Below are 27,794 nucleotides of genomic sequence, written 5' to 3' on the forward strand. Positions count from 1 at the left end.
AATTGAATTTACACGCGATAAATAATTACTCTAAATCCCAACTATAGGGTTAGAGAAAAAAAACTTCAGCTTCGACCGGTACACCTTCTCGTGGAAACTCCAAGACTCGACTGACCCCCCTCTCTCTGCCGCGAGCCGGGTCGGAACGTATCACCGTAGCTCGATCAGCTGATTGACCGGTCTAACTGAACAAACTATGTCCACGCACCGCGTCTAGTTAACAAGAGCCTACTTCCTACCGCGATTCAGCATAAATAAATTAGAACTATGGTACAATAATAATACTTGACTATAAATGCCCAACCCATGACAAAAGTCCATTTTCCATGGTCACGCTAATGTAAATAAATACCATAAAGTTTTACATACCTTCGGCAGACATAAAAGGAACTGTGTCAGCCTATCATAAGTGCTTCAATGACGCTCAGCCAAATTCAATGATTGGACATACATATAGGCTACTACGATAAATCTCATTTTTGTCCTTATACAAATTGTTTCACTCAAGATTTAAAGCCTGCAGATGATCTTTATCCAAATTTCTAGCCACACGGTACATTCACATTTGTATTGAGTTAGGTTTCACAGCTGTGTCTGAATAATGAAAGGTTCGGTGAGGTAGAGAGGGTACACTGAAAACAATCTTTGACACCAAATTTCAACATAACTCAGTTTTTTTTACAAATTAAATTCTGCTATTTCTCTTTGCACCATGGTTACCTCAAGACCAATTTATAGATGTTTGCTAACGCTCACCCAAATCCCATGGGGTGACGTGCACCATCATTAAAAGTGTTTCTAATATACTAATATGTAAAAAAGTGAGGGCTCTGTGGTGCAATTGTAGCACATTCACCTGGCAACTGAGAGATCCGGGTTCGAGTCCCGGCGGAGCAAGTAGGTACTTTTTGTGATTCAATGTTTATTGAAATTAAATTAGGCTATTGCAACTTATACAAATTTAATGAGTAAATATAAGTCATTTGACAGGTATTTGGTCTTCCGATGATATGTTAGTTTGGTTATTTAAACACATATGTGAAAGAAACGGCCAATTTGCAATGTTTAGTTAGTACTTTTCTAGTAACCACTGAGTGGATTCTTTAAAATTTAATTTTTTAATCTTTAAATAATATAAAGTATTTTACAATGTATTAGACGAATTATATATCATAAACATGAATGATCGTTGGTCCTAATTTAGTTTAATTTCTCATATTATAAAATTCTAAATGTTTATTTTCTAAGGCATTTGACAGCTTATGCTATTTTTCTCATTTCTCTAACCCCGTTGAACTCTTTTTTAAATTCAACTTATTAAAACAAATTTTATTAAATATTCGATTTAAAATTTTTTTTAAACCTTTTGGGTTTTTTCAATTAAAATTAAAGATTTTGATTTAAATGAGGTAATGGTTTCTTTTTATATTCAAGATATCTGGTGTAATATTCATTTTTTTTCCACTACAAATCTAATGCAACATCATAAAATATGTAAAATTTATCATAAAAATCAAATCTGATGTAAATATAAAATATAGAGTAACAATACAATTTAAAAAAAACATACTTAATGTTCAAAAATCGAATGTAATAGTTTATTTCTTGTTTTTTGATTGCAATTATTCAAGCATATTATTCAATGTGATAATTTAGTTCACTTTTTATTTTCTTGTTCTTTATATAATATTTAATTTAGTTATAATTATTTCGAACTAAACCATTTTTATTTTCTTAAGAGAAGTTTAAACAGAATTTTCTGTATACTTTTGAAAATACTACCACGTTTATAACAGTGAAAGATAAGTCGTTTTCTATCCAATAGATAAATTATTTAAAAATAAATTAAAGACGAAATAAATCCATGGTATCGGATCTAAAGAAAACTAAAAATACATTTTTAGTTACATGTAATATCGTTTAAACTCAAAATAAAATACATAAATTAAAACTAAACTTCATATATATTCAAGTGAAAACGCGATAACTATTTTAAAAGGATTGCCTAAATAAGTAAACAAATTAAGGGAAAAGAAATTCAACCACCGGAAATAAAAGATTAATAAGAGAAAAATAAAAAGGGATTATCAGGAATTGATGATATCTGAGCAACTGAGTGAGATGTAATATCCACTTGACAATACGAAAGTGAAGGATTTAAAAATATGTTAAGTAATATTAGTACATTTCCAAAATGTTTTGATCATGAGTTATTAAAATATAAGTTAGGAAAAGGTTTTAGGGCAAAAAACACATAAAAAAGACTGATTATAACGCATAAAGCCTTTAACGTGCATATAAGGGATTTGAATCTATAAATAAGGAAATCAATTAAATAAATGATTATAGTAAAGCACAATTAATAGAATACCAGAGAACTAAATAAAATACCAATAAGTGAAAGGAATAATATTACAGATAATTTTTTCAATTCATAATAAACAAAAAAATTGAAAAGATATTGAAAAATAAATTTTAGTATCAGTTTTCAAGTATATTCTACAAGAAATATAGAGAGAAAACTATAACGAACGTGTGTATTTTTAGTCACTCTATATAAAGTGTAATAATTATTATTTGTGTATTCTATAATTTTGCAGGTATATGGCGAGTTTGTTACATACATTTGCCTTATAAGTTAATTGAATATTTGTTTTACTTTCATAGCGTTTGATTTAATCGTAAATTTGGATTTCCCAATTGTTTAACCCGAATATTTAGATTTGTTGCTAATTTTATACTCGCTTAATTGAGTATATTTGAAATACATTAACAGTTTATATTTATGATTGTTCCCAAAACTGACGTAAAAGTTCAGATTTCTTAGGTAAAAAGACTTGATAGGTCAAAAAAGCGAATCAATTTATGGATATACATGCCATAGTATTCTTCTTTTTTGCTTTTATTTATTTTCTATTAGTCTTCCAGAGATATAGATAAAAACTCCAAAATATAAATAATCATTTTACATATTACCTTTTGCAAATTTAACACAGAGGAAGACCATTGTTTGTACATACAAATGAGGCTACAAAGGAAAAAGAGACCTTTTATAAGTTACTAATATAAATATTTTGAAAAGAAAAACGATATTATCGGCTTCAGTACCTAACATTATAAGTTAGTAATATCAGCAATTCGACTACGTGCGATCTCGAAGGATCACTACATTTTGAAAATAACAATTTGTTGACACTTACTGATCAGATTCACTTTTACAATTCGAAGCACGATTAGAGCAGGGCACACGAAGCTTGCTCAAGTGATCTACAGACGTTAGTTACGCAGGAAATGTTTCCGCTGGAGTGCCTCGGGGTGCAGTTGTATCTGAAACTGGCTGAGAAACTCAATTTCCGTCCCCCCACCACCTTGCACCCTCCACTGCTCACCCCCATCACTTATAACTCTCACTGCCGGAGGTAAAGTGCTCCCAATCGGTTTACCGGTGATACCCGCTTCCCTTTCAGTCGGGAATGTACACGGCTTGTCACAATAGAGCAGGTACATTCCTTGTCTTATTATCAATGAATTCCTTGTCGTGGCATTATGAATGAATTTACAACGAATGACGAAATTCATCATAAAAAGTGTGAAGTTTTTGCTGATTTATTACTGAATTAGTTCTCTCACTAATCCAAGACCTAAACGGACTGTGGAGGATGACGGAGTGGATAGGGCTTCCTTAATGTTGTTCCTTAAGGGAGTATGGATGGGTTCCCTGCCCGCTTTAACTGGAACATGCTGGATCAGACCTACCCTCTTCTTTTTCCAAGGAAACATGACCGGGATATTGCCTGCTATCTCTCCTCATGGATCTCGACAGGAGGCAGCCCTACCCCCATTTTTGCCCATACTGAATTTCTTGTCACTTAAGAAGCAGAGCGAAGATCGTTTTGAAACCAAGTGAAATGAGGGATTTAGACCTATAGAGGGGTAATAGACTACCAACGTCCGGAAAATTAACGGGATGACCGCGATAGACGCCTTATAAAGTCTCGTTATTCGTTACCTACGTGTACGATACAGAAATTTATCTATGCGGACATGCTTGATTGTTAAACAGTATATCTTCATACAACACTTCAGGCTTGCTAGCGGACTGATCACAATTCTTCCATCTTGGGAGATTGCATGTACAATAGTAGGATAATTGTAAAAATGTGTGCGTACGTGTAACTTAGAATTCTAATACAGGCATTTATTTTACTAACAGTAATAATAAATTATAATTATAAAATCGGGCTGACCAATTTTCGTTCATTCATTTCAAGACAGTGAAATATCTTAGACCTTAAGCACATTTTAAAACCGTTCTAATTAATGATTAATTATCCAAATAAAATAAATAAAGAATAAAAATATTTTACCCCCCTCCCTATTTCAATGGTGGTAGAGAGGGATCACTTTAAATTTTCAAATTGCAACCCCTATCTTGTGAAATGTCAAAAGAATAAGGCATAAAATAATAATCTGTATGAACCAACCATGCCAATGTGATAGCATTACAATGTAAGGGATTATTTTTGACCATAACTTTTGCTAGGATCGGCGTAGATATGTTTTGTTCATGCCATTGTATCTCCATTGAATAGACCTTTAAAATTACATGTCACAAGATAAGAGTAGCAATATTAAATTTGCCCCTTAGAAAAGAGGGGTTAAATTTTGGTTATAATAAAAAATTCCAAAACAAGTAATTTAATAAGTCTGGTAAAAGTTGTACATTGATATCTAGATCCGTCTGGGATATAACCAGGAATATCGCACTTAATTTACATTCTTAGATGTAAGGAGTTGTGAGTCCAAACTTTTGCAACGATCGTCGTAGAGATGTTATGTTCATGTCATTGTGCTTCTTTTGAGTTTACCTTTCAAACCACAGGTCATTAGATAGGGGTTGCAAATTAAAAATTTAAAGTGACCCCCCTCTACCTCTTTTGATGAAATGGGGGGAACACTTGTATCCTTCAAAAAGTCCAAAAAAGTATTTTAATAGGTATTTTAAACCCTTTATACTTTTTCTGGTTCGTGACGAAACTGTCTTCTCTTTCCTGGTCTAAGGCAAGGTTTGTGGGCAAAGCAGCCTGTATTGTAGCATTTATAAATCCAAGGCTGAAGTGTATCTTATGCTTTTTTGAAATGGTTTCCTTTTCCGCCAATAAGCAGTGTTTATGCCTTAACACTAAACACTGGCAAACACACACTGGTACACTGGTGAATTGTGATATAAGATGTACCTGTACCAATTCCTTACATAAGGCACCGAACCCAAGGACATAAAGGTGTCGCTATAGTTTGAGACTGGTTAAGGTGGACAGTTTCTTAGCAAGTTTTAATATTTCAATAATAATTATTTGAGTAATTAAATTGTAATGAAGGCCTTAATACGCATTTTATGGGAATCCGAACCCTATAAATTTTTGCTGAGTCTTTTCAGGCGGATGGATCATAAAATATATTAATATATTTTATCTCGTCAGATATAATTAGCCTTCCAGCTCTAAAATGATTGAGTGAGATAAGAAAATTTCCGAATGTCCTCGAATAATCCTTGCTACTGTCAAAGTTTTGCTAGACAATACAGCGGCTATCCGAAAATCTACCTCTCTAAACATATTCTTCCTAAAAAAATGTTATGCTTGTTTTAAAGAAATTAGAACGATCAACCAATAAGAAGGACATAAATATTTTGTTATTAAAGGTTTGTTTCGTTATCTTGAGAACTGTCTCCAAAATCTAGAAAGGCGCTTATACGTAAATTGGATAATTTTTTAATTTTAAGATTTTGTTTAATACGGAAACATTATCTGAATAAAAAACAACTTCATTATCTTTTGATTTAATGATATAAAAAATTGCTACCATTAGATCATAAAGAAATTTCAAAAAATTTAGATGAAAGTGCTAAATTTAAGTTTTTTCTTCCCGCACAAATTATATATATATATATATATATATATATATATATATATTTATATATATATTTATTTATTTATTTTTTATTTATTTTTATTTATTTACAAATAGTCTTAAGGTCCAATGTCAAAAGATGGTCTAGAGGCTATAGTCATCACCTATTTCACCTTTCAGGATTTTATTTTACTTTCAAGGACTCCACATTTTCTCTCACGGGGACTCAAAATGAAGAAATTATATAATTATCCTTATTTTCTCGTAACTAATTGAAAGTATATGTATGTGCCTATTTCATATATTTAATAACAACAATTTTGAGAAAGGAAGTATTTACCTGTGTGTAAAAGTTAGCTTTGCTGTAAATAGCGAGATAAAGTCTGTAACAAGTACAAAGCTGATTAAATGGTAACTTTATTAATTATTGTCAAAGCGTTCAGTGTTTTGTGACCGAGCCGCCTGACCCTTAGTAACAGCCAACTCTTTGATCTGCAGCGACGATACAATCCAGGTGTTATGCAATTTTAGACTCATGTTACCCGCATACAGTGAGTGGAGTGATTAGATCAATCCTCAGATTCAGTGTAACTAAGTAGGGTGTTCAAAGTGATTGGCTTAGCTACTACCATACATACACGCTTGTTTAAATTGTTTTTGGGTTTTTGAGTATTTAGAATTAACTAGCTGTTGCCCGCGGCTTCGAACGCTTTTTGTAACCTTTGCTCGTGTATGGGCACTTCTGGTTCAAGTGAATTATGTTGTCAACGCCGATGTAGAGTTTACCTTGTTGACACTATCAAGAAAATCTGCCAAAAGTGTATATTACCATTGTACACGTACATGTACTTAATAATAAAGTGGTCTAACATTCAAGCTATAAGGCCAAACAGAAATTCATTTGAAAGACCAGATCCATAAAAACCTAGCGCCTTCACATAGTGTGATTATTATACACAACTATCTCGTAGTTTGCAATGTGCAGGCGCTTTGATAACTTATATATTTTGCTGCGCCTCCTGGTGGTGAGTAACATCAATGGGCATAGCATATAAACTTTCTACGTGGAAAAATACATATACATACACATTTTCATAATGATCGGTCAAATATTTTCTGAGTGTATAAAGGACAAACACACAAACATTCATTTATATATATATATATATATATATAAAAGAAGAGCTATCCATACGTTAACAAAGAAAATCTAAATGAACATTTCCATATAGCCCTATGCTGTCCTTCCCATTGGGTTGGAAAGATACTTTCAAAAAAGGAAATAGTGTATCCAAGACAACCCACTTTTTTATTTCAAAAAAACCATCTTTGGATAGGAAGACGAAGCACAATGAGAGTGTTCGAGGCCTTGGATGAAAAGAGGAGTCAAATATTGGCTCACCTTAAGGTCAATGTCATCCATTGTGGGGGATCAGGTCAGCATCAGTATAGAGAAAACTAAAGGTTTCAGTGAAAGATAATGGAGTTGTTTGTTAACGTAGGGAGTTTAAAGTAAAAGGAGACTGTTTGGTATAAAATTGCACACAATGAAATACATAGAGAATAAAGAATAAAGAATTTTATTTTCTTAAATTTCAACAGTTAACAAAATGTACACTTTTATCTCAACATTTAATAATTCTCTTGTCAGGCTGACCATTATTTTATTACTTAACTTAGTAGTTTTGCATTGAAAAACAGCCTTAACTATTACAATATACAGTATGTACATATTACAGTAGGTAAATATTGACACAAGAAGGAAACACATGTAGTGCAATAAATTTTCATTTTGGACAAGTAACACTTTGGTATCATTTAATTATAAACTCATGGTTTGATCAGTGTATACAATGTATTAAACATTCTAATGACTTCTTGGGCTGACTACTTAATCAAAACTAATAATGTCAGTTTTAAGATTACGATCAAAAGAACGAGAACTTACATAACAATGATAGTTATGGAAAATGGGTTCCTATATAGGTACAATAATAATAAATTTAATTACTCGTTACAAATTACATACGATATAAGCATTTTGTATAGTAATAGGCCAGCAGAGCATTTTATAGGCACAAAGCATGGCTTTTCTTTGAAATCGATGGAGAAAATTCCTACAAATCAAATCGACCATTACCGGCTGGACTAGTTGTGGTGGAGGTTGTTTTGGAACGTAAGGATGTCAAAAGGGTTGCAATAACAAGTTTTGTTTCTTTCTCACATCATACATTTATCAGCTTAGCGCATTTAAACCAATCATCAGAGACCTGAATAAAAATTAAATACGAGTTAAATACTTTAAAGTGGTGAATTTTTGACTCTTTATCGAGTTTTCCGGCGATGATATAATAATAATTTATATATGTGACTGTCGGATTTATCTAGTGTACGCAGCTAAAATAAAATAAAATTAGAGAAAAATATGAAATCTTTTAAAATGGCGAATAGCATCCCATTTTGAACTCCACTCTTCTACACCCGAGTTGGTTCACGTTCTCGTTTTGATGACAAAAGAAATGATAACCACTAAACAAAATAGTTAAATGTTTCTGCCGTTGGGATTTAAGGTACAGCCAAAATGAGTTACTCAACAGAAATTGTCTTACGCCAATTCGTCTAACAAAATGAGTTTATATCTTAGGTTTAAAATTGAAATGTCTTAAAACTGCGTGGCTCCAGGAATTTTAATGCGCTCCATTCGTGATAATACATCCACTGTGACGACTAAAGTGGGCAGTTGTATTTGGAGCCCGCTGAGAAATTAAACTTCCCTCCTCATCTTCTCCCCTGATACTTGTTGCTGCCAACCTACACCCACACTGCTCATCAACTGTTCTCCTTCCCTTCTATATTACTCTGGAGAATTAATAGTGTACCATACTAGTAATATAGTACACTAATAGTGTGGTAGTAGAAATAAAGTACCCTAGCTAGAATGAAATAGATCAGTTATACAAGAAATCAGTAAAGCTACGTTTCTAGATCTGCAATCTGATCTCTTCCTCAAGTGAATAACTAACCTAACAAATAACTACAAACTAGGTCAAAATAAAAAATACTATATCATAGGTTTGTGAAACTGGAATTGAACCTAACAAATAATGTAAACCTGATATCTTTTAACAGAACATTGTATTTTACATTTTCGTGTGTACATGCGTGTATTTTACTCACTTTTTATACTATCGGGCCGTACGTTAAAATATTTAGCACCTAAATGGTATACCCCCTTGTTAACCCTGCTGTTATTATATCCACAGGCAGATATCTCCGTCATCTAATGCGCATTTTATATGTAGAAATTAATCGCAATATATATATATATATATATATATATATATATATATATATATATAACTTTGCTCGTTTTTTTAACAGGGTCAAACTTTTATTTCAGAATAAGGACTTTGAGAGAGACCTCGAAGAGGGACTTAACGGAAGTCAAGAACCCTCCGCTCTCTAATGACTCTCAAAAAACCACTTCGGGTGTAAAAACACAATGTTAAACTTTGCCACGCTGGCTCTGTCAAAAGTCATTACACCTCTCTAAACATTACTCTACAGGGGAAAATTTTGAACATAGAACCAGTCCTTGGACAGGTACCGTGGTTCGAAATCTTTTACATTCTTTTTCAACGAGACCGCTTCAGTTAAACATTAAAAAAAATTGTGAATGATGTTCGTTTTTTGTTTTTTTTTTCCAAATCAAAACCTGAACACGAAACGTTTGAGTCTTGTATTATTTGAGGAATTCTTTTACGCCACAGAGTTTTTGTATGGACACTTGCAAACTGAATGTAATGAGAACTGTGATTGAAAATGTTTGATAAATCAGTTGGAGATGGGAGGTATAAGATAACTACTCTGTTCCTTACACAATCATTAGTTCCGATGGTTGATTGTCTTCCTTTTCACTAGTCAAAGTGAAAAGATATAACTGAATTGTGGAATGTTGTTTTATTAATACCATCACTTTTAATCAGGATTTACAATTCAATTTTTGTACGAAGTTTAGACACCTGGATTGTAAATAGTAAATTGTGAATCGTGAATTGGTTTGCTTGTTGTAATCTATGTTACAGTCCACACATGAGCTCTCGCATACTCTCATCTGACGAAACCATTTATGAGATGTTGTGGATGACGTCCAATGTAATTGTAATCAGGTTCAATTTAGATAGTACCGAGACAAATGTTGAACTTCGTAGTGTGTTCTAAAAATTTATACTGAAAGGTAATCAAATTATTTCTCAGATTATATTTGATACGGGCAATTGTTATTAATCAAACAGAGATAATAACGTTCATTGTGCGGTTATATAAAATAGATGACATGACTCCAAAATGGAGGAAAATTCTAGATCATTGCAATTTGAAACAGAAAGAACAACTCTAGTAAACTTTACTTCTACTTCGGTATCTTCCATTCGGTGGCAATAAAAGCTATTCACTTTCCACTAATTCGAACATATATCGATGATACAAATGTCATTCAAAAATTTAAAGGATTTGTTTCTGAAATTCCTTTTATTCACTATGTTTAGTGAAGATAACGCACAGCATAAACATCAAGGCGTATCATTTTTTTTATCTAATTTAAGCCTCAGCGTCAGCTATGCCGGCTTCGAAGTGCACTTGTTTTTTTATGAAAGTACAAAGTACATGAATGGACCTCCCCGGGATTTGAACCTGTGATCTCTCGGTTAGAGAGCCGAGACTATAACCATTAGTCTACGGAGGACTAAGGCGTATCATTAACACAATAAAGTAGCTATGGTGGGAATGGTTCATTCAGAGTGAATTATTAGTGTACCTCAATCCGCCTTCTTATTTGTGCAGCATCTGGAATCTGACAGTGTCAGACTTGACTTCTGGGACCTGGAGTCATGTTCGTCTGAAGAGATAAAAAAAGTCGGTGACGAGCAAGTACAAAACGAATTCTCTACATCGTTTCGACATCAGAGACACCCAGACTACAAAATATAGTGTAATATAAGTAAAGAGGTATTCTCGTTGTCTCTGGACTAACTGGAGCTAAACTCTACATTCACACAAACAGAATATTCTCAACTCGTCCTGTAGCTATTGGCAGACAGACATTGGATTCAATTGAGTGCTGGAGACTCTCAGTAATGGAGCTACCGGAAGTGAGACGGCAAACTTGAGATCGAAGATTCCAGTTCCGGCGCCCATAAACCGGCGCTCAAGTATCGAGTTTATGAGAATGGATCGTAAAACTGCCATCAACTTTGTCCCCCTCCAGAGGTTTACGGCTTCTAACTGTCAATCTCCACGTGTGCTGGTATTGTCACAATTATAATTCAGTCTTAGAAAATTGCCAAGTTATCATTTCTTAAGCGAGTGGTGGAAGTATCAATCCAAGATTTAGTGAACAGAACCTTTTCACCATTGCAATGAGGCTTGGAAGACAGGATTTCTCATAGACGTCATTATGAGTTCTTCACATACTTCTTGGGTTTAGTTACTCAATGTTTGAAATTAGAAAATAACTTCTATCCATTTTTTGTCATGCCAGTACTAGTTCTTGATGACACATTTCTGAAAACACTGTACAAGATCTATTTTAAAAATTGCTTACTGTGGATTAATTTTTCTTCATATTTGTTATAGAATTTTGTGAGGGCTTGTGCGAAATCTGACTTCCAAAGCTCATTTGAACCTCAGAAGAAAGAAGTTCGTAACAATCTGCCGTATCTTGGGTCGAGTAGATAATCCTTCCAAGGGCTCGAAATACTGAAATCGTCTGGATTGTACGTGCTTGAGCAGGTTCTGTAGTTGCGGTAGCGAATTACTTTAGGGCAGCGATGTCCTTGAATATGACACGAGGACTAGAGAGTTGCTCAACACAGAAACTCCACAGATATCGGATTTATAAACTTTCTTCTTTACTCAAACATTAACCACAAAAAATTAATTTAAGCTAAAAATCAGAGTTAAATACCAGTTTTAATCTCCGGGTGACTAATTTGGAGCTAATTATAACGGAGAGCATTTCATCAGGGGGGGTAGGTGTATTAGTGTTATTAAGCGCAATAAATTTCGTCATGTGTAATTAGTTCTTTCCAATTACCTTCCCGCTGACACAGTTATCTCCGATTGTATGTATAATCGTTACGATTTTAATATATGTGCGACTATGCATTTTATACATTGGCAAACATTTGGATGAGTGACGCGTGCCTTAGATTTTTAATCGGGTATTGTAATACTCTATCCGAATCCGATTTTTTTGTGGGCAATCTAAAAAAATGCTTTAAAATGTCATTATAGTACTTCAGAATAAAGTCAAATTATATTTAGTATGTAAAATGTTTTTCTCTGAACAGGATTTGAACCCTGTGTCCTGCGAGGGATCAGATGGGCGAATAACCCATTACATATCGGCTTGAACACCGATTTATCAATACAGCTGATCGATTTCACGCGGAGAGGTGTTGTATGCATCTACTAGTTCACTGGAGTGAGGTTTTAACTAAGAACTATCTTTATCATGTATGTATCTCTCCTACAGGGATCAGATGGATTACAATTTTAACTTTAAATTATTACTAAAGTACGGTTTAATAATTCGGGCCAATGCAAAGAATGTATGAAGTTTTACCCATCATTTATCCTGTACCATGTAAGGAATTAATTAAAATGTTTTATGTCACAACATGTAAGTTTGAACCATTAGCCAACAAGCTGGACTTGCCAGAAGCATCACTGAACACTGACATGAAACATTTTCATTTATCTTAAGAAATGAATTCTAATGTTTCACGTCATAAAATTTAAAGTTTGAACCATTAGCCAACAAGCTGGAGTACCAGAAGCGGCACTGAAAATTGACAAGAAACGTTTCCATTCATGTCAAGAAATGGATGGAAACGTTTCATGTCATAAAATGTAAAGTTTGAACCATTAGCCAACAAGCTGGACTTGCCAGAAGCGTCTCTGAACATTGACATGAAACCTTTCCATTCATATTAACAAATGGATGGAAATGTTTCATGTCATAAAATGTAAAGTTTGAACCATTAGCCAACAAGCTGGACTTGCCAGAAGCGTCTCTGAACATTGACATGAAACATTTTCATTTATCTTAAGAAATGAATTCTAATGTTTCACGTCATAAAATTTAAAGTTTGAACCATTAGCCAACAAGCTGGAGTACCAGAAGCGGCACTGAAAATTGACAAGAAACGTTTCCATTCATTTCAAGAAATGGACGGAAACGTTTCACGTCATTAAATTTAAAGTTTGAACCATTAGCCAACAAGCTGGAGTTACAAGAAGCTGGACTTAACATTGAAATGAAATATTTCCATTCATCTTAGGAAATCTTTCATTAATAAAATGTAAAGTTTGAACCATTATCCAACAAGCTGGACTTGCCAGAAGCGTCACTGAACATTGACATGAAACCTTTCCATTCAGATTAACAAATGGATGGAAATGTTTCATGTCATAAAATGTAAAGTTTGAACCATTAGCCAACAAGCTGGACTTGCTAGAAGCGTCTCTGAACATTGACATGAAACCTTTCCATTCAGATTAACAAATGGATGGAAATGTTTCATGTCATAAAATGTAAAGTTTGAACAATTAGCCAACAAGCTGGACTTGCCAGAAGCGTCACTGAACACTGACATAAAACATTTTAATTTATCTTAAGAAATGAATTCTAATGTTTCACGTCATAAAATTTAAAGTTTGAACCATTAGCCAACAAGCTGGAGTACCAGAAGCGGCACTGAACATTGACAAGAAACGTTTCCATTCATGTCAAGAAATGGATGGAAACGTTTCACGTCATAAAATGTAAAGTTTGAACCATTAGCCAACAAGCTGGAGTTACAAGAAGCTGGACATAACATTGAAATGAAATATTTCCATTCATCTTAGGAAATGTTTCATTAATAAAATGTAAAGTTTGAACCATTAGCCAACAAGCTGGACTTGCCAGAAGCGTCTCTAAAAACATTGACATAAAACCTTTCCATTCAGATTAACAAATGGATGGAAATGTTTCATGTAATAAAATGTAAAGTTTGAACCATTAGCCAACAAGCTGGACTTGCCAGAAGCGTCACTGAACACTGACATGAAACATTTTCATTTATCTTAAGAAATGAATTCTAATGTTTCACGTCATAAAATTTAAAGTTTGAACAATTAGCCAACAAGCTGGAGTACCAGAAGCGTCACTGAACATTGACAAGAAACGTTTCCATTCATGTCAAGAAATGGATGAAAACGTTTCACGTCATAAAATTTAAAGTTTGAACAATTAGCCAACAAGCTGGAGTTACAAGAAGCTGGACTTAGCATTGAAATGAAACATTTCCATTCATCTTAAGAAATCTTTCAATAATAAAATGTAAAGTTTGAACCATTAGCCAACAAGCTGGAGTTGCCAGTGCACAGTGCCAATGGTCTGGCTCTGCCCCAACTTGTTGGCATTTCCGAGTGTCGTAATGGCCGTCAGTGCTGTCCAAAATCCGCTCGGACCAGTCGTAACATCCCTGTAAAGATTTATTCCGTCAGTCATTTTGCCTTAATATTATCTGGAATTGCACATATCTCTGTACACAAATCATCGCTTATGGACTATTGAAAATATCTGGGACATGTCCAATCTATCAAAGGGCAAACATGTTAGGTTGTACAGAGATAAAGATTATAAACACTAAGTGGCTTTGTAATTAATTATATTTACAAGCTGTCGTGGGTTATTCAGTAACATCTTAGACTTATGAGTAAGCAATACTCTGTGGTAATTTCAATGTATTATACGTCGATTGGTATAATGTTTCTGGTTATGATGTATAAAAAGTATAAATACCAATCCTTTTAGGGTAAAATTACAAGTTGATGAGACGGAACTATGTTCTTATCCAGTACAATTCAAGAGGGCTACTAGGTACCCCAGTATTATTTCAACTAACAATACATTTACATATTAAGGTATCCTGTCTATTAAGATCAAGTTACATTTTAAAAGGACCTAATGGTCGTAACTTTGCCTGACAAAATAAAGAACCGATTCCTTCTCTCGCTTATTGAAACTGGCTATTAAGTACGTTTTATTATATCCTATAATAATTCTACTTTATAATTTGACTTATTTCTAGTTTTTCGAGCATCATATGCTCTCTCTAATTATATGAAAGAAGTGAGTAGATTCTATGAAATGTATTTATTGTGATAGACGACTACATAAGGAGAGGTTTATTGTACTTACATAGTTAGATTAGCTTTCAGCACACCACCAATTTGTACCGTTATTTAGTTGTATTTTATATCATACATATTTTCGCAACTTTGTTGATATACGTTACATCCGATGTTCTTGGAATTAAATTCTTGGCGGATTAATAACCTAATTGGCACGCGTATAATGTTTTCACTCGAGAACTTGGTAGCTGCCGATCTTTGCTGCTAAATATACCTTGGTTGATGTTTTATTTGTCAGATTAATATAGATAATAGTGTGGTGATGTCCTTCTGACGAGACCACGTTGTCATGGATCTTAAGTTGTCTCGACAAACTACTAATACTGTCATGAATTGGTTTTAGGTAAGTTTAATTTCGAGTTTCTGAGTTTGATTTTAACTATGAGTACTACTTCGAGTGCTTCCAGCATTCATATTTTAGACTTGTATTCTACTAATCTTAACTGTTTCCGATTACAGCTGCAATTTCGAGCCAAGATGCTGACGTCCGCGCTTGTAGTCAACATCACCGTGAAGGGAAGTCAATTTTAAAGTTTTAATAATAATAAGTTCGTGTGCAAAATTCCAATAGAATATTTAAACCATTAGGCCCACGCCCTTGATATCATTTAGTTCACTATCACTCTATTTGGCAGCAACGTGACAATATATTTTTAAAATCTAGAAGCGGTGCTTTTACGTATATTTGCCACACTTAAACATATAAGTAAACTTTGCAATTTGATTATTCATTACTACGACCTCAGCGGTATCTAACCCCACGTGTTTTGTCCATTCGGTACAAATTATACAACTATTGTACCTTGAACAGCTAAATGTCTATCAATTTCCCATGTCATGATGCCTTCTCAATTCTGAAAGATGATGTTGAGTATTCATAGACGTGCATGACTGGCTCACTGAAACTGTCCTTAAGTGCTCATAAAATTGCTGCGTTGCTCACCGCTAACGTATTTCCTGAGGCGGGGAGGCTGAGGAACAAAGACGCACGTTGCTGACAATAACTATTTGTCCACTGGCAGACAACCTCCAGACACGCCAGACAATCTCCAGACATGATGCCAGACAACGACGACAATAGCTCATCACGCCATTGTTGGATAGTAGTAAAGTGAATAGTACATTATGAACGGTTGTAATAAGTAGCGTGAAGATGAAGTAGGTGGAACATTTGTGGTTGGTTAAGTGCACGGCCATTGTGCTGCACAATGTACAAGTAACTAAATTGGGTAAAGAATCGTATTTTATCGAGCCTTATTCAATTAAGTTGATGGAACAAAATGTCAAAACCATCTTTTAAAATTCACTTTTTACTCAAAAATGTTTTAGGGTTTGAAGTCCCGAGCTGTTCATATTGATCATTTTAGCTAAGCAATTTTATGATACAAACGAAATCAAACTTGACCAGTTTTCATTGAATAGTAACAAACATACTGTAATTTATCTCCTACCACTTTTCACCCGTTTTGCTACCATTTATGTTGGTGAAATTTTGTTAAAAACGGATCCAAAAATCACACAGACTGCGACAGATCCTTGTTTGGCGGCCACTGAAAATTCAACTGATCGGTAGGTGATAAACAGATTTTTCGTGAGCAAACTCAGGGCATTGTTGCTACGAAATGGTATTTCAAGAACCTATGTTCATGGAAGTGTAAGACTTCCTCTGATCTGAATGTTTCCCGGAAAGGTTTGGCAGGGGTTCAGAAAGAACCTTCGTATGGCTAAGCCTGGTTTCTCAGTTTATCGATGCCTGGTCGACGTAAACGATGCTTTTATCGATGAGTAAAGTATGGCATGTGGATGTCCTGTCATCTCTTCTCCAGGTGTGGTAATCACCTCTCACCAGTCAACTGACCCCCCTGCCACCCCCTCGCTCTCTCCCTCTCTCTCTCTCTCTCTCTTGTTCCCGACTGACACAGAAACCTACAGCACTTGACGCTTGCCAGAGTATCGAACTGTGTATTCAGTCTCAGCCCTTGACAGTCAGCAAGTCTGGGAGTAGGGGTGCAGCTGCCCCCCCCGCCCCCCACATCGATCCGCCCCTGTTATTGCTGGTCTGACCCTGAATTGCGTTTGCGAATGCCATGACCGGACAATTGTCGTAATTTATTGTAAAACCCATGTCATTTCATTGTTATCGTATTATGCAATGGAAATGTTTTAAAAATTATATATATATATATATATATATATATATATATATATATATATATATGTCAATAAACTCAATTAAAAATATATTATATCCACTGAAAGTAGATAAACTATTCTGGTTCTAGAATTATTTTAATTATATCTTGCTAAGTACCCTTTAAAAACCAGTGTTTAGCCTCAGCGAGACTTGTGAAAACATAAGTACAATGAAGTAATTTAACAAAATCAATAGCTTATATTTACGCTACAAATATGCCTCTAGGAAATATTCCAATTGTTTGCTATAAAATCAATGAAAATTTTGCTCAGAACTCCAAATTTTTTTAATGGGGTAAGTTAAGAAATTTAAAAATATTTACAAATGTCACATTTTAAGAGCACACTTTACAAACTGAATTTAATTGGATCTGCCCAACAATTCGCTTTCAGATCCAATTAACTGGATCCTGTCAGAGAATCTGAATTATAACCGAGATTTCTGGATTAATTATTTCCCACGTTTTCCACTTAGAGAACTGACTTCACTTGAACCATCGCCGAGATATTTAACACATAAAGCTACTAATTAAATTCTTAAAGAAAAACGATGGTATAGCGATTTATGTTTCTAATAGTTTATTGTGACCTATTTACCTGCCTTTGGTAATGCCAATCGCTCATTACTTTTGTTCGTGTAATCAGTGATAATTAATTGCCATGACTTAAATTAGATGCCCAAATACGTGATAATTGTGCAAATAATACGAATATAAATATGTTTGAGGTTTAGATAGTTGACTTTAAAGCGTACAAAATCCGTGATTTCAACTGAACAATTTGTGCGATCAGTAGTCTCTCGATGCATCGTGGGAGTTGTGGAGAATTTGAATGAACCAGGAACAGTAAATCGATGTGCAGCGGCCGATGTATATTTGAGAAAAAAGATAAACAAATAATAAAGCCACTGTTACAGAATTAAGAAAATTAATGATCAAATGGTTCTAATCGATTGCTAAAGTATCGATTGTCATTAACTGAACCAACTGCAAAGGTTATAAATATTTATATGTGTTAACACAAAAAAAGAAATTCTCTATTCCTCCATTCAATCAAATCATGAAAGTCAGAGTCAAGAAAGAACCTCAAGTAATAGTAGAGCATTATGTGTTGTCTCCCTGAACATGGTTATCATTATTACTTCTAAGAACGTTTGCAAGATTTATCTCTTCCGTAACACAGGTACTAATTCTCAGACAGTAAGTTGAATGTTCTTAGATGCCACTTACAAATGCTACAAGATAATAAATTCTTGCACAAAATCTTTATGAATGCGTAAAAAGATTTCAAGTAATAATATATATATATATATATATATATATATATATATATATATATATATATATAGACATGTAAATTTACGTGGCATCAGCATATTGCAATTTTAAAATGATTACGTTTTGTTTTTATTTGTTTTACTAGTTGTCATCTATAATGATTAAACACAAATTTTTAAAAATCTAATCAGGTTTAATCATTCGTTCTTTTTTTATTTTTTCCGTTCTGTCAGTTACTTTGTTAGATTGGTTGGTAAGACTTAAGTGACGTTCTATCAGTTGCTTTGTTAGATTGGGTGGTAAGACTTCAGCTACGTTCTATCGGTTACTCTGTTGCATAGGTTGGTAAGACCGGTTACGTTCTGTCGATTACTTTGTTGCATTGGTTGGTAAGACTTCAGTTGTCGGTTACTTTGTTAGATTTGGTGGTAAGACTTCAGCTACGTTCTATCGGTTACTCTGTTGCATAGGTTGGTAAGACCGGTTACGTTCTGTCGATTACTTTGTTGCATTGGTTGGTAAGACTTCAGTTGTCGGTTACTTTGTTAGATTGGGTGGTAAGACTTCAGCTACGTTCTATCGGTTACTCTGTTGCATAGGTTGGTAAGACCGGTTACGTTCTGTCGATTACTTTGTTGCATTGGTTGGTAAGACTTCAGTTGTCGGTTACTTTGTTAGATTGGGTGGTAAGACTTCAGCTACGTTCTATCGGTTACTCTGTTGCATAGGTTGGTAAGACCGGTTACGTTCTGTCGATTACTTTGTTGCATTGGTTGGTAAGACTTCAGTTGTCGGTTACTTTGTTAGATTGGGTGGTAAGACTTCAGCTACGTTCTATCGGTTACTCTGTTGCATAGGTTGGTAAGACCGGTTACGTTCTGTCGATTACTTTGTTGCACCAATGCAACATGTTACCGACAACTGAAGTCTTACCAACCAATTGGTAAGACTTCAGTTGTCGGTTACTTTGTTGGATTGGTTGGTAAGCCTTCAGCTACGTTCTGCCGATTACTTTGTTGCATTCGTTGGTAAGATTTCAGTTGTCGGTTACTTTGTTGGGTTGGTTAGTAATACTTTAGTTAATTCTTTCAGTTACTAGTTCCTGTTTTGGAAGGTATTTTATGCCTCCTAATTCACCCCAACAACTGCTTGTTTGTGAGGATTGCAGACGACCGAGTGATCGAGAATATCCCGGTACTTAGTGAGTTTCGAAATCCAACCAAATCTGGATTTCCTCCTAACTCAACCGCTGCCTATATTAGCATGGTAACAATATATTTCTATCCAAGAAGAAATTCCTCAACCGATAAAAAACTCAACCCGTTTTCATAAATTCGTTTTTTATGAAGGAAACATTGTGAAGGAAACAACAGGATTTTTACAGATATTTGTTAATTGTCCAGGAACACAAGAAATTAGTAACACCACGTTTCGAGATCTGCAATCTAATCTCTTCCTCAGGCGGATAACAACCAAACACATAATTACAATCTAGGAAATCTATAGGTAGTGTTACTGATTACTTGTATAGCTGAATGAATAAGTTTGTGTGCTTTATAATGCCAATGGGCTTACGGTTCTTAGACTATATAACTTATACTCTTACTTTATAAAACCTCCCAAACTAAAGCCAACGTCAATATCCACACTGATCATAATATCAAGTGATAGAATATCTTTGAAAAGTGAAATATGCTTTATTGCTTATTTTATACTAAACATTTCAATGTGATTATAGCCGTCCATTCTCATATCTACTAGTGCTATACATTTTCAGATCTGTGGGCATTCGTCTGACAGGACGGAGTGGATAGATCATTTTGCTGATATCAACTTTTGTGAGCCTTGAAGTTTCTGGGATTGATTATGGATACAAATGTAAAGTGGGAACCTCATACAGCTGAAATTTTGAAGCGCTTGAGCTCTGCAACCTTTGCAATACGAATTTTGAAGCCCTCTTGTAACATATATGTTCTTATAGACGTAATCCATCCTCTTTAGACAGGCTTTTAAGATCCCAGAGGTCTGTTCTGAGAATAAATTTTAACCTCCGTAAATCCGACTCTTGCAAAGAATATTTTTAAAATTTCAATATCTTTACGGCGCATTTATTACATATATACGAAGTTCTCATTCATACTTATAAAAATCTTGATGAAATTCCTAAAACGACAGACTTCCATGATTTTAATACAAGAAATAAAACTAAACTATGCTTTCCACAGCACAGAATGGCCAAGTTTGAGTAGAGTCCGTTTTCCTTTGGTATTTGGCTGTTCAATAAGTTACCGGAACAAATAAGAGCAGAAACCTCCTTTTCTGGGTTTAAGAGATCGCTGAGAAACCTCCTAAAGAGTTCAGTGTTGTATTCCCTTAAGGAGTTCCTCGAGTTTAATTTTTGACTTCCTTTCAATTTTTACTTGGAAAGTATCTCGTTCTTGCTTGTCTTTCATTGATTATACTTTACTTCATTATAATTCTTGACAAAAAACAATATTTGTATATTTTTTGTAAAACTGTACAAGTCAAATGTGTGAATAAAGAATTGAATTGAACTAAACTAATCTCTTAACCGCTGTTACTAATCTCTTATCTACCGTTACTAATCTCTTATCAACCGTTACTAGTCTCTTATCTACCGTTACTAGTCTCTTGTCTACCGTTACTACTCTCTTATTTACGGTTACTAATCTATTATCTACCGTTACTAATCTCTTGCCTACCGTTACTAATCTCTTGCCTACCGTTACTAATATCTTATTTACAGTTACTAATCTCTTATCTACCATTACTAATCTCTTATCTACCGTTACTAATCTCTTGCCTACCGTTACTAATATCTTATTTACAGTTACTAATCTCTTATCTACCATTACTAATCTCTTATCTACCGTTACTAATCTGTTATCAACCGTTACTGGTCTCTTATCTACCGTTACTAGTCTCTTGTCTACCGTTACTAATCTCTTATCTACCGTTACTAGTCTCTTGTCTACAGTTACTAATCTCTTATCTATCGTTACTAGTCTCTTGTCTACCATTACTACTCTGTTATCTACCGTTAGCAATCTCTTATCTACAGTTACTAATATTTTATCTAGCGGTATTAATCTCTTATCTACCGTTACTAATCTCTTATCTTGTTGTAGTCGTGTGCAGCGACCACAATCTCAGCTGTTACCAGTGCACTCGCAGCAGCAACGTCCAGTGCGGGCCGGAGAGCCTGCTGCCTTGCGCCTCCAACCGGGATCGCTGTGTCACGCAAATTACTAAAGACGGTGAGAGATAGTTATTATAAGGACTCTGTTTTTATTTTACCCCAAATTGTTTTTAAGAAAGCCATACATTTTCCAGTACTCTTAGTTTTTCTGGAGTTACTATAAGGTTACGTTATTCATGCCATCATTTCTGTACGAAGCATATCTTATTTGGATAAGGTCTAAGGATTGTGTAGGAATTAGAATCCATATCTTTGGTATTGACAACTCTCGTATATGAATAGTTAAATAGAAACTATTTCTGTATAGTAAAAAAATCAGTTGTGAGTATTATCTAAGAGTATCATCTAATTCAGACTTGTTCTAATACAAATGTATAATCTTTCTTGTTTTAGTTTATTATATTACTCATTGGAGTGCCCACTCTGACGGAGTGGAAGAGCTCCGAAGCCTGAAACTTAGGCAGCACTCTTAGTCAGGATTTGTCTAGAGCTTACAGAAGCGGGGAACTCCCATATGTAGGACGCCCCCAGGATGGTAATTTATAGGGCGGGAAATTTTCACACGCAAAGAGGCTATATTATAAGAGACAGCTCAGGTATTCTCAGAGGCTAGTAGGCCAAAGACGGCAGTGGTTCTCTAGAGCAGTAGCTTCCATTATTGTAAGCTCTCATAGACCGGATATCACTCAAGATCTAAAATGCCAGTGAATCCTAAATTGTTGTAAGCTCTCATAGACCGGATATCACTCAAGATCTAAAATGCCAGTGAATCCAAAATTGTTGTAAGCTCTCATCGACCGGATATCACTCAAGATCTAAAATGCCAGTGAATCCAAAATTTTTGTAAGCTCTCATAGACCGGATATCACTAAAAATGTAAAACTCCAGTGAATCCAAAAATTGGGATATCCTAGATTGGGGTGTCAAATAGTCAGATTTTCCATAGATTTAGATAGAGTTAGAATTTGACGAATCTTAGGGACAGTTTGACAACGAAGATAAAGGTAAAAATTATGATATAATTTTAAATGCAAATGTGTTGGTTGGTTCTGATTATGTAATCCCTAGAAGACTGGTCAAACCAGATGAATTTAATCTTAGTTGGTTTTCTCAAAAGCTTCTAGAGACCAGGAGAATCTCAAGTTCAATGGTCCTAGATTTTAGCCACCATGGATTGCCCCGAACACGTGAGTTTCGAGAGGCTAGGCTTCTGGATCTATCTTGGACGTGAAAATATGCTTTATAGCCAGAGGCTTTTAAAGATTGAGTTGTCTTAGAAGATATATGAAGTTTTAAGGGGCTAGATGCTTTAGTGCACAGATATTACAAAATGCAGCGAGAATATACTTTCATATTTTGGCTAGTGAGTCCAAAGGCCTTGTTTCTTCTGAAATCACGTAAATTTCAAATTTGAAACACTTGGAACGTTATATGTTGGTTACATTAAACCTTGTCCTATGTGTTCTAAGATGTAGTTGCATTTTTCTTTAATATGGTGGTACAGGAAATGGTGTTTTTCATAAGTTAGTAACCCAACCTAATATCCCCCTCTTTTGGAGGAAAAACGAAAAAAAAAATAAATAAAAACTTAAAAAACAAACTATAGTTGTTATGATTAAGCAAACATTTCTTTCATGCCACCCACTGTGTCTAAGAAGTTATCTTCCAGAACAGTTTTCAGTCCTTAGTTTTAAGGTTATAATTGTTTAAACTGCTCTGCGCATTCCTGTTCGTAGTTTCAAAGGAAAGCTCTACAGAGGGGAGGGCGGGGGTAAATGGAGGTCTTTATTTCCAAGAAACAAAGCTCTCATCTGGAAATAATATCTTCAGTAGTTCATTCACAAGATGCTTAACCACCGCGACTGAATAAAGCATTTATAAAGCTTAAGTACTATATCTAATGCAAGGGTAGAGAGTGGTATTTCTCCCCTCTCACCCCCTCCCTAACAAAAGAGAGAGAGAGAGCTCTTCATTACGCCTTATGTTTCTACTTCTCGAGCTCAATCAATGTTTCAATGAGTATTTCCCTTTTGATTGCTCAATTACGAAGAGCTTAATAGATTTATCTGATTGGGATACAGTTTATTAATTTTGCAACTGTAAAAATTTACTGCAAATTTTGCAATATATTTCGAATTTAATTCCTCATATAAGCACTGAAATTCACAACGTTAAAGACCTCTGAAATTCTTGTTTCGGGCCTTCATGTATTGACATGCGATTCTATTATAGGTATAAATGTATTATTAAAACAATGGATTCGTCCTATATGTATCCAGTCAACGTTCTTATAAATGACAGTATGAATTTCTCCAAAGTCACTACGCCTCTTTTTGTTAAAATTTAGTAGAAGCAGTCGTCCAAGCTTGTGCTTTTCATTGCATTAGAGCATTTATTTGCATTTAAGATAGCGACCTGATTGTTTCTTCAGATCTACGATGAAGGCTCAATTACTAAAAACACACAACACAGAGAAAGGGTTTTGCTGATAGTATTATGAAGATGAAGCTCCCAACGCGGTACATCCTGAAAATGTATCCAAGGACAACGGAACAGGATATAAATAGCCAGAGATTATCAGGAATTCCTTAAATTGATTTTACATAAATTCAGGCATTTTTGAGATGCGTGGGAAAACGTTTCTCTTAACGAAACTGACAACACTAGAAATGCACAAAATCAGGTGTGTTTGAATCGTGAAGAGGTAAGAGCGAAATAGTGGTTGGCTTGAGCTCAACCAAACAGTTGTCAATGTGACTTATTTTGTGCTGACTACCAATTTTATGATAATCTAAAGCTGTTTGTTTGCCGAAATCATCAACAAAAATCTCGATTAATTTCGGCCTCGCAGTGCAGAAATCATCTTCAGTCAACAAATATTAAACCAAACCGCCAGGACTATCAATATACTTTACATGAACAAGTGGTACTGCTATTAGCTGAACCTCAACTATAATGTTTCATAACCTAAGCAGTTTTCTTGGTGGGAAATACAAACACAATTTCTAGCAATAATAGTAATAATACATTTCCACCTGAGGAGAGCCACTCCTCAGTCAGTTTTGTGTATTTTAAGTTTTAAATAACTTGTTTTAATTGCGTTCGCATGTTTTTGACTTCTAAACTTTAAGTTTGAGTATAACTCGTATTTTTCCAAATAAAAATTATGTAAATCCTCAGGAAATATAACATATATTTACGGTAAATATTTGAAATCTTTATCATTTATCATCAGCAGTTTTCAATTGTGCCTGATTATAAAATAGCCCAAGATGACTACTTCAGGTGCCTATAATTCCTGGTGAAGTGATACAACAATTTTTTCTTCTTTCTTTGCATTCAAGAAGGGTACGGTACCTTGAAAGATTATGACAGTCAAATAAAAAAAAAAAATACTCAACCCAAAATCGATTGCACCACACTAAATCCTGTAAATACAAGAGGCAAATGTAAATTGGGTATTTTTTATAATTATTAGTTGAAAATCCGGTTTTTTTGGAACTCTTTTTTATGTATAATATAAAGGTTTTAGAACATCAAAATCCGTTGTTATTCAATTTTAGAGCACTGTAGTAATTGACGAATTAATAATAATAGTAACAATCTGACTGACCTGTATTTTGGCCTGTTACTGTTCAGCGACCTCGGGTTACCAACTGAAGAGGGAGTGCGGCCTCGGTCCTTGCCAGTTCGAGGACGAGATGATCAGCCGCGGCCTCGGCATCTTCAGCAACTGCGACACCTCTAAGGACGAGTTCTTCTGCGTGTCCTGCTGTAAGGCGAGCGGTTGCAACAAGGACTCTGCGGCCTCGGTTCTGCCGTCCTCGGTTGCTCTACTGACAGCCACCGGTGTCCACCTCGCCTTACAAGCTGGCCGCTACTGAGACAGTTCTGGAACTTGTCAACTCTCAACAGTGTTCTGAAACAGACATTTTTTTCCTTCGGTAATACACACAACAGACCATTGCACTACTAATTTAACTTATTACCATAATTTTTTACGTTATTATGGTGATGTAAAATGTATCCCTTTACTAATTAATAATGACGCAAGTTCATGAAACTTGCATCATTAAATTTAATTTTTGCTCGATATAGAAATCATAGCAATCATTCGTCAAGTGATGAGTTACCCAAATTTAGACTGTTAAATAATATACAAACTGACTGATTAATTTATTCATGAAATACTTAATTTTTGAATCCACATATCGTACTGAATAAAAACAAGTATCGTATGGTTTTAAGTAAATTCAGGCGAACTTGCAAGACAGTATAACAATATGTAAATACTGCAATAATATTGCTGGACCTGAAACATCTTTTCGTGTAGATCTAGGTATATCTTAACCACGGCCTGTTATAAGGGTCCACAGTTATATTTTTTTACCCTGCCATATTTTAATAGATTTTATACATAAAGTAGATCACTATGTGTTGAAAGGCTTATTTATTAGCTTCCATCTCCATCCAAAGACTTCGATTTGTACAATGTGGGTAGCAAGGTAGAAGGATATATTTATGAAAATGAGTTTATATTTGTAATTTTTTATTTTAATTGAAATGACTTCGAAACCTTTCATATATTTTTGTTGGATTTTCGGCTTCAACAGTAGATTAAAATATTAAAATGTGTATATTAAAGTGGGAATATGTAAGTTCCTTTTTAAAAAATCCTGTTATATTCTACGTTGATGGCAAAGCTTTAAGAAAATAATATTATTTACGTCTATGGTTTCGAAGAAACCGTAGGCACCATGATATTTTTACTATTTTAAAACATTACCTTTGTAATTAATTAAACATGCGTCAATTGGTTTGGAAATTTGAATTGTTCCTTTACGATATTGTTGATCCTACTATAACATATATTGGATGTTTTGAATTTTGGTATTGTAATAAAGAATAAAGCTCAATTTCTAATTTTGTTGTGTCTAATGGTACATTCCTTTTGAATTATCTCTTACTAAATGAATTTTCAAGGCACTTCCTTAATTCAGCCTCTATTAATTTCTTTTACATTTTTCTCCTCACTATACCTCCTACTTTTTTCCTCTATAATTTTGCCATTACTCTCACTTTTATTGTGTTTGGTTTCTACACCTCCCACTCTTTATATTACCATAATTTCACTTCCCCTCATTAGTTCCCCTCCCCCCCACTTATTTATACTATTTCCTCCTCACCTTTTTCAACATGATCCCTACATATAACGGGATGGAATGAAGCGATAAGAAGACTGGCCAATCCTTCTTTATAACCGATATAAATATGTGTCTCTAAATATAAGAAGAATATTCGTTAAAAAAAACTCAATTTGCGATGGTAAAAATTGCTTTCACACTTTACATTTATAATTCTAATTTACACCAGATTTACGGTGAAAAAATTATATAGTATATACATTGAATATGGCCATCTATATATTATAGGCAGACGAGGAATTACTTCCTAGAAAGACAGAATAAATTTAGCTTACTGACTTCTTAGAAAGACAGAATAAATTTAGCTTACTGACCCAAGTACAAACAGAGGAGAATGTTCTCTGAAAAGAAATATTTTCCGCTACGATAAGTAACGTGTAAAACGACTCTATTTAGGCACCACCTGGTAAATTGGTTCAAGTAATATCATTCTGTCTGCTAGGTATTTCCCACACAACAAGGCTACACACAAATATGAACCAGGAATATAGTTTACTTACTCAAATCACATAGAGAAATGATACTCTTTGATGACACTTTAGCCGAAACCCCATTAAGACTATCATATACCCCCTGCAGCTCGGAGCTTCTTCTATTCTTGTTGTTGTGTGTGTCAAAGAGTCGACTGATCCTTAATCCGACTGCGATGACCAACTCTCATGAAAATTAGGTTATAATGGAAAGGCATTGAATAATTAATAATATTGATAGAGCCACCTTGAATCCGTTTTCAATGATTTAATGATT

General features: G+C 34.5%; 1 protein-coding gene across 1 annotated transcript in view; it reads left to right on the forward strand.

Annotated features, from left to right (window-relative positions):
- The window catches only part of LOC124367281, a 149,211-nt gene extending 122,607 nt beyond the window's left edge, over positions 1-26,604 (forward strand). The window contains exons 2-3 of the mRNA XM_046823987.1: positions 21,773-21,901; positions 25,483-26,604. Of these exons, the coding sequence (XP_046679943.1) occupies positions 21,773-21,901; positions 25,483-25,727 (374 nt within the window). The 3' untranslated portion in view covers positions 25,728-26,604. The remainder of the gene's footprint in view (positions 1-21,772; positions 21,902-25,482) is intronic.
- Positions 26,605-27,794: the final 1,190 nt, after the last annotated feature.

Source organism: Homalodisca vitripennis, chromosome 8 (assembly GCF_021130785.1).
Source record: "Homalodisca vitripennis isolate AUS2020 chromosome 8, UT_GWSS_2.1, whole genome shotgun sequence".
NCBI lineage: Eukaryota > Metazoa > Arthropoda > Insecta > Hemiptera > Cicadellidae > Homalodisca > Homalodisca vitripennis.